The 14660-nt window shown below is 38.6% G+C and overlaps 1 protein-coding gene across 1 annotated transcript in view; it reads left to right on the forward strand.

Moving 5' to 3' along the window:
• Positions 1-14660, forward strand: part of CATSPERE (catsper channel auxiliary subunit epsilon) — a 226285-nt gene that overhangs the window by 196601 nt on the left and 15024 nt on the right. Inside the window, exon 20 of the mRNA XM_006157233.2 lies at positions 6529-6686. Within this exon, the coding sequence (XP_006157295.1) occupies positions 6529-6686 (158 nt within the window). The remainder of the gene's footprint in view (positions 1-6528; positions 6687-14660) is intronic.

Consider the following 14660-nt stretch of genomic DNA (forward strand, 5'->3'; position numbering starts at 1 on the left):
GAAAGTGTGAAAGAAAGAACAAGAAATAAATAACACTTAGGTAAATTTAGTAGGGTTGCTTTCCAAAAACTGTGAAAAGAACTAATCCACAATGAGAATTCAGTGAGAATATATGACAGGGAGATGAACAATATGGCCTAGGATAGGTGAAAGTGCAAACTTTTAAACCCCAAAAGATTTATCATGTACTTACTTGTAGATGACACTCATTCTACATGAATGAGAGTCAAATCTGTCTTTGTAGAAACATAGCAGTTCCTTTGCAGGTACAATCTTTTTTTTTTATTTATTTACATTCATTCACTGCACATCATTACAGTATACAAAATGAGATTTTTCCATCCAAAATACACTGTATATTGGCTCAATCAAGAATATTACCATACATGTTATCATCAACAAATAATTTTCCATTTCTTGTTTCTTATATATTTTGCTTCTTCTCCCCGCCTCGATTCCGTATCCCTCACCCTCTTACATTTCCCACCCTTCTCCCATACTGTCTCTGGTATCTACAGTTGCTTTCCAGGCCTTCCCCCCCACACACACACATTTCATTGATTCACAAAAGATCTTAATTAATCTAAATACTTTCAATAATAAGTGCAACTGATATATACATATCTATGAACATATACCTGACTGTAGGCATTTACTGCAGTCATTAAATAGGTATATTTTTATGCATTTTTTTACTTTCAAGATAAACAGTTTTTGTTTTAATAGGTCAAAATCAAAAAATATTAAGAGAAGTTTGCTTAAGATTTAGGAAGTTTAGAAGTTTAGAACTTTGCTTAAGTCAGGAAAAAGGTTAGGATTCCATTCAAACAATGTGTAGATGACCCTATCAACAGTTTAAGAGAGGACAAAAATACTTAAATCTGGAAAACAAAGCATAGAAAAAAATCAGTAATGTGTTAGTCAAAAGTCATGCAATTCTATTTCATCAGTTCAGTCTCATGTAGTTAATCTCTCTTTTGTTGATTTGCAGTGTTACTGTGGTCTGATCTTTCCATTTAGATTCTGAAGTTAACATTCAACGTTAATATTGATCTTTCCAGAGTTCTTCCTATCATTAAGTTGGCCATTCTCTTGGATGTTTTTTTGTACTCTTATTTCTGTGTGTATAGTATTCTTGGTTGAAATTGCTTTTCACTTAACACTTTGAATATTTTTTCCCATTTTTTCCTTCCATGTAATGTTTCTGGTGAGAGGTCCAATGTTAGCCTGATGGGATAGCCTTTGAAAGTAACTTAACATTTCTCTCTTGATGATTTTAGTATCTTGTCTGTCTGTGATTTTTTGGTCAGTCTGGCTATGATGTACTTGGAGATCTTCTTGGGTTGATTCTGTGGAGTCCTTTTTATTTCTTGAGTCTGGATATTTGAATACCTCTCTAGGTTTGGAAAGTTTTCTTCCAGGATTTCATGGAATAGATCATCAATGCCTTTATTAGTTTCTTCATCTTCGGGGATACCAATCATCTGGATGTTTGGATGTTTAATGATAGCTAGTATTACTCATATATTATTCTCTTTTGGGGGGGGGTTATTCTCTCAGTTTTTTCGGAGAATTTTTCTAAGTCAGAATTTTTCTAAGTCAGTTTTCTAAGTCTACATCTGAGATTCAACCTTCTGCACAATCTAATCTGCTTTTAATACTTTCAAGGGAGGTTTTGATTTCCCATATTACAGCCTTCATTTCTAAAAATTCCATTTGATTATTTTTTATGGTGTGTATTTCCTCTTTCAGATCATTCAAGAACTTCCTCATCTCCTGGAACTCATTGTCTCTTTTCTCCTGGATCTTCTGGAGCTTGTTGTCTCTCTTCTCTTGCATCTCTGTTAGCTTTGTCATTATGAATATTCTAAATTCTTTTTTTAAAGAATTATTTTATTTAATTTTATTTATTCATCCATTATTTATTTTAATTTGACCACAGAGAGACAGAGAGAGAGGGAAAGTGAGAAAGCAAACCACCAGGTCCGGGACTTGAATCATGGTTGGCCATGTGGGAGTGTCCAGTGCCTTAACCATCATGCCACCTGCTGGTTACCAATATTCTAAATTCTTTATCTGACATTTCCACAAGTTCCATTGTATTGTCAGTGAAGGATGAGGAGTTATTCTTTTCTTTTCAAGGAGATGTTTTCTTGGCTCCTCATATTTTTTGTATCTCTACGGTGGTTTCTGATCATCTGATGGATTATGCATTTTTTCCTAAGTTTTTGAGTTAAATCTGAGTGGTCAGAGGCATATAAGAGGAGGTGTTCTGAAATCACTCAGCAGTTCTGTTTTTCCCTCTGTAGCAGATTCTCTAGAAAGTGAGGATTATTCTTATTCTAAAAGTATTCAGATGTTTGGCTGCTGTACACTTAGATCTGTCTAGAAGCTCAGTGTGTGAAGGCTGAGCAGAGAAGTGAGAAAGGGAAAAGGAAAGGGAAAGGGAAAAGAAAAAACAAGATAAAAAAATTTAAAGAAAAAAATAAGAAAGTTTTTAAAAACAAAACATGGAAACAGTACAGTGCCTATGCTCTCAAGAGGCTACTCAGAGCTCAAATGTAGATGCCTTGTGATTGGCCTGCCCTATGTGGGAGGGAGGAAAAATGAAAATTAGCAGGATAAAAGACAGAGAGCTAAGAAGTATGAAAATGATAAAAAAAAAAAAGCAAGAGAGAGAGAAAGAGATGGAGAGAAACAGAATACAGAGGGTACTGTACCTACTAGATTTTGGGTCAAGAGGGTGAAGTCTAGGCAGAAAACTTTTAGTTGTCCAAGTCCCTGAAAGGGTCCACTCAGAGCTCAAATGTGGTTGTCTTATCCTTGAGGTCAGGAGGGTGAAGTCTGGCTGTAGGTACAATCTTATACAGATGCTTCTTGACTCACAATGGGGTTATATCCTGGGACCAACAGATGGTGTAATGGTTACATCATTGAACTCCTATGTAGTCAACCACAATTCGAGTTCTGGACCCAGCAGCTTAAAATTCACACCAGGCAAGTGTGCGTGCATGCCCAAAACCCTGAGAGGAGAATGGTGGAGAAGGGATGTGGCATGGCCATCACCCCTGGGGGGTGACTTCTCACTTTCTATGTCTCTGTCTCTCTGGAGAGGGCATGTACCATATAGCAAAAAATAAATAAAAAAGAACAACAATGGAGTTACATCCCAATATACTCATAGTATGTAGGAAATATTGTAAGTAGAAAATATCACAAGTAAAAAATGCACATAAGGAGCCAGCAGGTGGTGTGGTGGTTAAGCCACTGGATTCTCACATGGCCGACCATGGTTTGAGTCCCAAACCTGGTAGCTGGAAAATCACACCAGGCCCAAGATCCCAAGAAGAAAATGGAGGAGAAGAGATTGTAGTGTGGACATCCCCCCGGGGGATGATTTCTCACTTTCCCTCTCTATTTCTCTTTGGCAAGTGTACATGGCCTATGGCTTTCCCCCCAAAAGCACTTAATCATCTATCCTCCCATGAAAAACAGTAGATTAGTCTAGCTTACCTTAAACTCACCAAGAACACTTACATTAGCTTGGGCATAACATGGACAAAATCATCTAACAAAAAGCCTGTTTTATAATAGTGTTGAATAGCTCATGTAATTTATTGAACACTGTACTAAAAGAGAGAAAAAGAATGGTTATATATTTGAATTACGGTTTCTACTGAATGTATTACATATGCACCATGATAAAGACAAAACACCCTAAGTCCAACTATTGGAAGTGGAACCGTAAGTTGAGTGCTATTTGTATACATAAGGCTGGAACCATTTTGCATATGGGCAAGTATAAATAGTTGCTCTGCTATATGGTCAATTCCATGGCAAACCTATTGACTGACACCCTTGTCCTCATTCTCCCCACTTTTCAGCCTTATACTTCCCCTTAAAACAACCAATCCTGATCTGTATCCATTGAGGATCCAGTTTCCAGGGATACCCACTCCTGAACCTGAGCTTTTATCAAACTAAGGATGTACTGGTCTATATGCAGAATCCCTTAAAAATTCCTCTCTGGGTGATTAGTCAGTTCTGGTAGTATGTGTACCCAATACTCTCAATTACAGTGAAAGCCCGCTCAGTGCAGGACAGGTTGATCAGAACGTGTTCTCAGAGCTTCTGCAGTTTATACCACTCTGCGCATGAGCCAAGTTGTCGAATCAACTACACTGCTTCTGTGGGATATCCTTCAACAAAACATTACCACCAAAATAGGGCAGATGTGGCAACATGGGTACACAAAACATTTGGATTCTTTATAATGATTTTGAGGGAAGCCAGGGGATATAGAACAGGTATATTTAAGCCAAAAGTTTCTTGACAAGTACACCTCCATATATATTACTCTCCAATGCACAGCCCAGTTCTGTCCCTCTTATGATGTCATCCCTATTATTATACAATATCTTCCCAACTTTCCCCAAAGCTCCCCCAAAGTGGAGCTAGAACACATGTGTTCTTTACTATTTACCTCATTTGGTCTTACACATCACAATATCTTGAACATGAGGAGAGGCCCACAGCCAATGCAACTAGCCAGTGTCTGTGCACAGCTGAGTATCAACTGAACCTCCTGTCTCATTTAGTCAAGCTCTGTGCTCTTGGCTCTTGGCTCTTTACTTGTTACTGAATTACAAATGGTGAGCAATCTCCTCCTCCGTTCTACCCATATTACTTTGAGCTCAGTGATTTCATCCATTGCATTTCTATCTGAAACACATGTTAGTCTAAAATGTTATTACTCCAAACAACTCTCCTTCAACCTGGTAAGGGCATTGCCAATGTGATGATTTACTTCAAAACATTACTTCCACCATTGCATCCTCCTTTTTTTGGAGAGGTTTTTGCTATAGGACATGTGTGCTCACCAGAAAGACAAGAGAAGGACAGAGAGACAGAAAGCGAGAAATCACCCCCCAGGGGAGTGGCCAAGCCACAATCCCTTCTCCTCCATTGTCCACTTTGAATCTTGGTCACGCAAGCACATGTGCCAAGCATGAGTTTAAGCCACTGGGTCTGGGACTTGAAACATGGTCGACTACATGACAGTCCAGAGACATAGCCTTTACACCAACTGCTGGTCCCAGAAACAGCACTCTGAGAAGTGACTATTTCTTGCTGGCTACCTCTATATGGTGGTGGTCAAGACTAGAACCACATTTAACCATGTGAGAGTCCAGCACCTTAACCACCACGCCACCTGTTGGCCACTGGAGATACTTTCAAACCATAGCAACCATTAAGGATGGCAAAACTCAGACACATTGGAAGTAACTTCCTCACAAGGTTTTGTGTTTCCTTCAAATGAGAAGTTTCCAGGGAGCATGAGCAGTAGAAATAAAATCTTCTAAATGAGGTGTGAAATAAAAAAGGAACTGGGACCAGCAGTTAGCGTAATGGCTATGTCACTGGACTCCCATGTAGCTGACCGCGGTTTGAGTCCTGGATCAGTTGGTTTAAACTCACGCCGGGTGCATGTGCGTGCGTGCCCAAGACCCATAGAGGAGAATGGAGGAGAAGGGATTGCGGCATGGCCATCCCCCCTGGGGGGTGATTTCTTGCTTTCTGTTTCTCTGTTTCTCTCTGTCTGTCTGGCAAGCGCACGCTCCCTATAGCAAAAACCTCTTCAAAATAAGTACATAAATAAATAAATAAATAAGGAACTGAAAGAAAGCAGAAGCAGCACCATTTATGATCATAGGGTCTAATATCTGCAAGTTTTAACAATCTCTTAATTTCACTTTCTTAGCTTTAATAATGTGACTTTTTAAATATAGGATTGCTGGGACCAGCAGTTGGCAGAGTGGTTAAGGTGCTGGACTCCCATGTGGCCGACTACAGCTCAAGTCCCGGACCTGGTGGCTTAAAACACACCAGGCATGTGTGTATGCGTGCCCAAAATCTCGAGAGGAGAATGGGTTACAGCATAGTCATCCCTCCTGGAGGGTGATTTCTCACTTTCTGTCTCTCTCCAACAAGTGCACATGCCCTATAGCAAAAATATACCAAAAAAATTAAAGTACACAGGCTTGCTTCATCTGGGTTTTTAAAGGAGGAAGCAGAAAAGAAATAAGTAATCTTTTTACCTTGTATCTTGAGTCCCACAGAAACACAGTATTGGACATAAATATAAGTCCCAGAAGGAGATAAAAACCCAAGGATATACTACCTTGACTATGTGTCCATACCTTATGATCAAGTAGTTTCTATCTCCAATTAAGCATCTTTGGAGGATTTGATGCCTTGCTGATTTAGAAAAATAATATGCTAACATACTTTCAACACCCTAATTTGTTTATAAATACAGATTTTGCTTTCGCTAAGTTTCACTTTTTTATCATATTTTATATTTTAACTCAATATAGTCTGTAAAAATGCTATAGTGCACTACAATGGTAAAAAGGAAATAGCCATTATATTGCTAAATAAATTTCAAGGTAAGATAAATATATGAGAATATATATTTTCATTTATTAAAGTCAGAAAATAACCTTAATTTTTTTGTTCCTTGTTCAGAACTATAGGCACTGTTTTTCTTATGCTATTGGAAAACCAGGAGACTTAAATCAACCATATGAGATTATCAACAGTTCAAATGGTAACCATATATATTGGCCCATGGGCCATTCTGGGATGTATGTGTTTCGTGTGAAGATCCTGGATCCAAACTATAGGTGAATATAAATGTCTTATTATAATAATTTTAGTTTTAGCATTAGTTCTTCAAAATTAAATTTTTATTTATATGATTTAATTTGATGCACACAGATATCCAGTTGTTCTTTTTGTTTGCATATTTGCTTTTTCAATTTGTAGTAATCACATTAAACATTCTATGGGGTAGGAGATTTTATGTTCAATGTTAATTAAATGAATCCATTTGCAATTACATTGTGGAAACTTCACTATGATCCATTGCCATGATAGATCCTAATATAACAGAACTACAGTCTCTCCCTTCAAAGTGCTTTTACTTAAGCTGCTTGGGGAGGGAATAGTGGGAATACACATACAAACCAAGAGAAGTTAATTCAGAGCAAACATGAGATTATTTCCAGCTATAGTCATTTGTGTTACTGATGGCAGACTAGTAATTCAGAGACAGGGAAGATTAATGCTATTCTGAACAGATGAAAGCTTTCTGGAGAAGATAGACATTAGTAGAATTTAGATTACCAGTGAATTAGGACACTTCAGGTGAAAGAAAATACACTAATAATGGAATGGAGCTAGATGTAGCATATTGTCTTCAGGTTGTGGAGTCATAAAGAAGGTGGAAAGCATCCTGAATGAGGAAGGCAGAAAACAAAGGAGGGAGACAGATTTAAGGCAATTCCTAATGTTCAAGTAAATTTTAACTCATATTTGGAGAAACCAGTTGAATATCTTCACTGGGGAAGTGCTGTGATGAAAGCATAGTTTAGGAAAATTAGCCTAAGAAGAGCATAAGGAATGGTATAGAATGAAAATAACCTCTACATAGATAAACGAGAAGAGTGAACTTAATGAGGCAAAAGGTCAAAGGAAGGCCTAATGGCAGTAAAAATGTAAAGAAAGGAGAAAATGTCAGGAAACGTGATATTATAGTGATCTAATGTGGGAAATAAAAAGAAACAATTGCGGCCAGTAGGTGGCATACTGATTAAGGTGCTGGACTCCCACATGGCCAACCATAGTTCAAATCCTATACCCAGTGGCCTGAAAACAATCACACCAGACTTATGTGTGTACATGCCTAATATCCTGAGAGGAGAAGGGATTGTGGCATGGCATTCCCCCATGGGGAATGATTTCTCACTTTCTGTCTTTCTGTCTCTCTGGTGAACATGCATGCTCTCTGGCAAAAACCTAAAAGAAGGGGGAAAAAAGAAATAATTAAAGTGGTTTCCAGTTTTCTAGACTAGGTATTCTAAATAATGGTCGGAGGAGAATGAAGGAGAAAGGATTGTTATGTGGCCATCCCTGCTGGGGGATGATTTCTAACTTTCCCTCTCACTGTCTCTGTCTCTCTCTTTGGAGAACACACGTGCCCTAAGGCAAAAATCTAATAAGAAATAAAAATTTAAAAATTATTTAAAATTAATTCAACTTTGTTTCTTTGCCTGTGAATATCAGTTGTCCCAACTCCATTCATGGAATGTGAAAGCTACACAACTCTTAGATAAAAACTTAAGTATAAATCTTTATGATCTTATATTAGGCAAGATTTCTTAAATATGACATCAAAGACACAAGCAACAAAAGAAAAAAAAAGATATTAAACTTTATCAAAATTAACATTGTTTACACTTCAAAAGATCCATGAGGAAAGTGAAAAAGAGCCCACAGAATGGGAAAAAAAAAGTAGGTGCAAATAATATATATAAGAGACTTGTATCCAGAATATATAAAGAACTCCTAGAGCTCAATAAGACTCAATAAAAACTGAGTTTTCACAACGAGCAAATAATTTGAATAGACGTTTCTCCAAAGATATACAAATGGCCAATAAGCGAATGGAAAAGATGCATAGGATCATTAGTCATTAGGGAAATGCAAATCAAAGTCACTATTAATTACTATTTCATACCCACCCAGATGACTATAATAAAAAAGACAGATAATTGGGATGGCTTCATGGTCTCACGTTAAGGGAGCCAGATCCCACATGGTTGATTGTACAGTTTTAGTCCTGGCCATAGGAGCTACTACAGGGACCAGCAGGTGGCAGTATGGTTAAGGTGCTGGACTCCCACATGACTGACCACAGTTTGAGTCCTGGACCTGGTGGCTTGTTTTCTCCTTTACCCTTTCTCTCTCTCTCTGGTCAAATTAATAATAATAACAATAATAATAATAACAACAAATGAAATTAAATAAGTAATTCTTTAAAAAGAAAGAAATACCGTAGTGTATGTGGGGGGTATATGTATGAGAAAAAATTCCAACAGGATACAGAAGTGGAGGAGAAGGGATTATAGCACGACCATGCCCTCATTGAGGGTGCTCTCTCCCTCTCCTTCTTCTGTTACTTCCTAGGAAACACACATACCTTCTAGCAATAATAATAATTTTTAAAAGACAGGTAATAACAAATGTTGATAAGTGTAAAGAACCCTCATACTCTGCTGGTAGGGATTTAAAATGGTATGGCAAGCTTTGGAACACAGTTTGGCAGTTCTTCACCTAGAATTACCGTATGACCCAGCAATTGCACTCTTTTGCATCTATCCATGAAAAACATATGTCCACCCAAAAACTTGTATACAAATGTTCACAGCAACATTATTTATAATAGCAAAAAGTTAAAAAAAAATGTCCATCAACTCAATGGAGTGCCATAAAAGGAATGAAGTACTAATACATGGGACAACATGCATGAACCACAAGAATATTATGCTATGTGAAAAAAGCCAAGCACAAAAGACCACATATTATATGCTTTATTATGTGAAATGTCCAGAATGGGCAAATCTATAGATAGAAAATAGGTTAGAGTTTGCCAGGGGCAAAAGAGAGGTAGAGAGTGACTGATAATTGGGTACAAGGTCTTTTTGGGGTGATGAAATGTTCTACAATTAGTGGTTATAATGACCGTACAACTTTATATTAAAAAGCCACTGAATTGTACACTTCAAAAGGGTAATTTTTATGGTGTACAAATTATTGGGTCATTAAAAAAGTCAGGATGTATTTTTCTATGTTTTGCTATGCAAAAATGCCTCATGACTTTTTAGACAGCCCAATGTATCTCAATAAAATTGTTATCAAAAAATACATTTTTACTGCTTGGAGTACAAAACCTTATGAATCAATGTAGGAGCCCAGTAGTTAGCAGTGGGTGCTGGGATAGCATGAAAAGAAAAAAGGTTAAATATAAGTTAGATAAAGATATATAAGGAAGTTAAAATTAAAAGGAATAATAAGAATGTTTATAACATCACACAAATTAGAACTCGAGGTATAGATACATTAAGTAGGACTCAAAAAAGCTATTTTATAGAACCAACAGATGGTGTAGTGGTTAAGGTGCTAGACTCCCACATGGCTGATCATGGTTGAGTCCCAGAACTAGCGACTTCCTTTCTCACTTTCCCTGTATCTCTCTTTCTCTTGCTCTTTCTGTCCCTCTCTGGAGAACACACGTGTCCTATACTAAATTAGAAAATAATTAATAATTAATTAATATTATTATTAATTTATTATTTTCAAAGCTATTTTATAATGTACAAAGTATGATGTAAGGTGAAGTTTTATATTCATTGATTTTATGTACCCATTAAAAAGCCAGAAAATACATGAAGTAAAAACTGTTAGAAATATATGGTAAGAGTATAACAAGAATGTAATTATACTGGGAGACTTTAATATAAGTTTGACAGATTAAGCAGTCATAAAATAGATAAACATCTGAAGAATAAAAATAACATTATTAATTAACTTGTTATAAATTAAGAAAGGCCTAGGGGCCAGCAGGTGGCATGATAGTTAAGGAGCTGGACTTTCACATGGCTGACTACAGTTCAAGTCCGAGACCCAGCAGCTTGAAACTCATGCTGGGCATATGTGCGTGTGTGCCCAAAATCCCTAGAGGAGACGGGATTGCAGCATGGCCATCCCCTTGCAGGGTAATTTCTTACTTTCTTTCTCTGTCTCTCCAGTAAGCACATGTGCCCTGTAACAAAAATCTCTCAAAAAAAAGAGAGAGAGAGAGAGAGAGACGTATAAGTGGAGCTAAAGAGGAATCTCAGCTTCTCTAGAAATTAGGTCTTTTATTTTTCTTTAGAGAGAGATTTTTACTATAGAATATATGTGCTCACCAGAGACACAGAGAGACAAAATCAAGAAATCACTCCCCAAGAGGGATGGCCATGTTACAATCGCTTCTTCTCCATTCTCCTCTCGGGATTTTGGGCACACACACACATGCATCTTACATGAGTTTTAAGCCACTAGGCCTCAGACTTGAGCCATGGTCGACTACATGGGAATCCAACAGTATAACCATTATGCCATCTGCTGGTCCCTAGAAATTAGGTCTTAAAGTTAGTGTGTACAGATTAAATTATATGTATAGTCAAAAATTGCTTCCCATAAGAAGGTATCATACTGGGGACTAGCACATGGCATAATGGTTATGTTTCTGGAATCCCACATAGTTGTCCGTGGTTTAAATCCCTGACCCAGCAGTTTAAAACTCACACCAGGTGCATGTGTGTGTGTGTGTGTGTGTGCCCAAAATCCCAAGAGGAGAATGGAGGAGAAGAGACTGTGGTGTGGCCATCTCCCCTACGGGGTGATTTCTCACTTTTGGTTTCTGTCTCTCTGGTGAGTGCATGTGCCACATAGCAAAACTCTACAAAAATAAGTAAATAAATAAGAAAGTATACTTGTAAGCAAAATATCATGTCTCAGTAAATCCAACGAAACAGTATTTTCGTGGCATTTCTACAGATAGCTTTTTTTGTGCATTGTGTCCCCAGATAAAATACTTGTTTTGCACTTTGAGCCATGTTGTAAAAGTGGGTGCTAGTTCTTTAAATAGTAAAATCCTATTTGTCATGTAAGATCTTCACAAATGAAAGGCTCACCATAACTAAGACCAACAATGAAAAGAGAAGATTCGGGTTTCTCATCTCTCACTTACTCCAGAATATAAGTGTATTAATTAGATAATGGGGAAGAACCAGCAGTTAGCATAATGGCTATGTCACTGGACTCCCATGTAGTTGACCATGGTTCAAGTCCCAAACCTGGTGGCTTAAACTCACTCCAGGTGCATGTGTGTGCATGCCCAAGATCCCGAGAGGAGAATGGAGGAGAAGGGATTGTGGCATTGCCATCCCCCCTCGGGGGTGATTTCTCACTTTCTGTCTCTCTGTCTCTCTCTGTCTTTCTGGCGAGCACATGCGCCCTATAGCAAAAACCTCTCAAAAAAAAAAAAAAAAAGATCTGATAGTAGACTAAAACAAAAATTTCAATAAATGAGAAAAATAATTTTATATGCCACAATTCTGACTAGAAAGTTTAAGCCTCCATTTTTAGAAATACAATGGATTTGTGGACCAGCAGATGGCGAAATGGTTACCTCCCTGGACTCCCACGTAATTGACCACAGTTCAAGTCTGGACCCCAGGGACTTAAAACTCACGCTGAGTGCGTGTGTGTACATGTCCAAAATCCCAAGAAGAGAATGGAAGAGAAGGAATTGCAGTGGAGTCATCCCCCAGGGGGTTGATTTCTTGCTTTCTGTCTCTTTGTCTCTCTAGTGAGCACATGTGTGCCCTGTAGCAAAAAAATCTCTTTAAAAAAAAAAAGAAAGAAAGAAATATGATGATTTGGTGTTCTGAGAAAAGCTTTCCTATGCATTACACCTAAAAATGACTGACAAAACTTAAAACACATATGCCTTTTTAATGCATAATGAAGTTAGTATGAAACTAAGGGAATTCTTCATGGGACAGAAATTTTTAAGAAGTATAAATCTGGGACAAACAGATAATGTAACGGTTACATCACTGGACTCCCACATGGTCGACCAGAGTTTGAGTCTCGGACCTGGCAGCTTGAAACTCACGTCAGGCACGTGTGTGCCCGATATCCTGAGAGGAGAAGGGATTGTGGAGTGGCCATGCAACCGGGGGGTGATTTCTCGCTTTCTGTATCTCTGTCTCTGTCTCTCCCAGAAAGTGCACACACTCTATAGCAAAAATGTCTCTTAAAAATAAAAAAGTATTGGGACCAGCAGGTGGCATGGTGGTTAAGGGCACTGGACTCCCACATGGTCGACGACGGTTCGAATCCCAGGTGTGGCAATTTGCTTTCTCATGCTCTCGCTCTCTCTCTCACACACACTTTTACTCTCTGGTCAAATTAAAATAAATAAATGGATAAATAAAATTAAATAATAAAATAATTCTTAAAAATAAAATAAAATAAAAAATAATAATAAAAAACTATGAATCATCTGGATGCAGTTGGAGTTATCTAAAGACACCATTTACCCTCTAGGGTGATCTAACTCCAGTGACCCAAATAACAGGGTCACATGTAAGGGAGAGGAAAGATGTGTGAGTTCCTAACTGTGGAAAAATTAGATCAGAGAACCTAAAGCTTTGAAGGGTAAAACCCTCAGGGGAAGATGGTGAGATTAAGTACCTGAGTCAATCTTGACTGGGTTAAAAACAACAGAAAAGAAAATTCTCCCCTAAGAACTTTAACAACAAATCTACAGACAATAAATTTGAGGCTGGACTTCATAATAGCTGAATGTCCAAAAATAATAACAACCTAGTGAAAATTTTAATTTAAGGTGGTCCCAGCTTATCAGTGTCCCCAGTATGCTCAGCAGAAGCAAATGTTTATTTCTTCTTAAGAAATTTACTTTATGGGACCGACCAGCAGTTAGCATAATGGCTATGTGGCTGGACTCCCACATAGTCGACCGCGGTTCGCATCCCGGACCCGGTGGCTTAAACTCATGCCGGGCGTGTGTGCGTACGTGCCCAAGACCCCTAGAGGAGAATGGAGGAGAAGGGATTGCGGTGTGGCCATCCCCCCGGGGGGGGTGATTTCTCGCTTTCTATCTCTCTGTCTCTGTCTGTCTGGTGAGCGCGCGTGCCCTATAGCTAAAACCTCTCCAAAAAAGTAAAAGAAATGTACTTTAAAAAAAAAAAAAAACCTCAGGAAATTCCCAAAGGAAAAGTTCCACTGACCAAAACATATGAGAAAAGAAGAAACCACAAAAGAGACTCAACAGAAACAACTGACAAAACCAATCCCAAAGGCTTCCAATATTGGATTTATTATATACAAAGTACAAAATATGTATGCTTAAATATTAAGGGTTTTGTTTTTTTGTTTGTTTGTTTGTTTGTTTGTTTGTTTGTTTGTTTTTTTAGTTTCCCATCTAGGATAAACTGCATAGTGTCTCAATCAAGCATGTTGTCACCAATACTGTTCCATTTCTACTTTCATACATATAAATATGTTTTTTATCCTATGTTTGACCCTCAGCCCTTTCCCCCTCTCCCAATTACTCTATCTCTTCTATGGACAGCTATCCTCCAGAGGGGTCATTGAAAATGCGATACCTGCGAGTAGAGGGAGAGGGGCCAGGAGTCCAAAGTTTTTAACAATAGGGAAAATAGATTCCATTCAAGGTTGGATCAAGTGTGGGTCTCATGCAGTTCCGCAACTGTAGGTGAGTCTCCATGGAATACAGTCTCCGGAAGGCAGTTCTGGCAAGCAGAGTTGACCATCAGTTGATGCGGCACAGCAGCCATCTTGTGGTTAGCAGGAGTGGTGTTGTGGAGGTCTGCAGCGTGACTTATCCTCTGGTGTCTGGCTTCCCTAAGAATGGCAGGGGAGTTCCTGTTCTTGCCGGAGGTAATGCAGGGCTGGTATCCATCATCTTCTCACTGTCCATAGGTAGATAAAATCCTTCTCTACGGTGTATTTCTCAGTTGGTTTAAGGCAGTTAAAGGTTCTTTCTGTTGCTTATAGTTGCAAGTTCTTTATCCTTCTCTTCAGCTGGCTGTCCCAGAGACCACGCGGCCGCCGCCTTGGGGAGGGGTGGGGGGAGACACGCGCTGAGCCCGGAAGGGCCCGCGCTGGTCCCACCGCCAGTCGCAGCCTAGGCGGAGGGCCCGGCGCCCGGCCGTCACACA

The sequence above is a fragment of the Tupaia chinensis genome, unplaced genomic scaffold (assembly GCF_000334495.1).
Source record: "Tupaia chinensis unplaced genomic scaffold, TupChi_1.0 Scaffold000532_1, whole genome shotgun sequence".
Taxonomy (NCBI): Eukaryota; Metazoa; Chordata; class Mammalia; order Scandentia; family Tupaiidae; genus Tupaia; species Tupaia belangeri.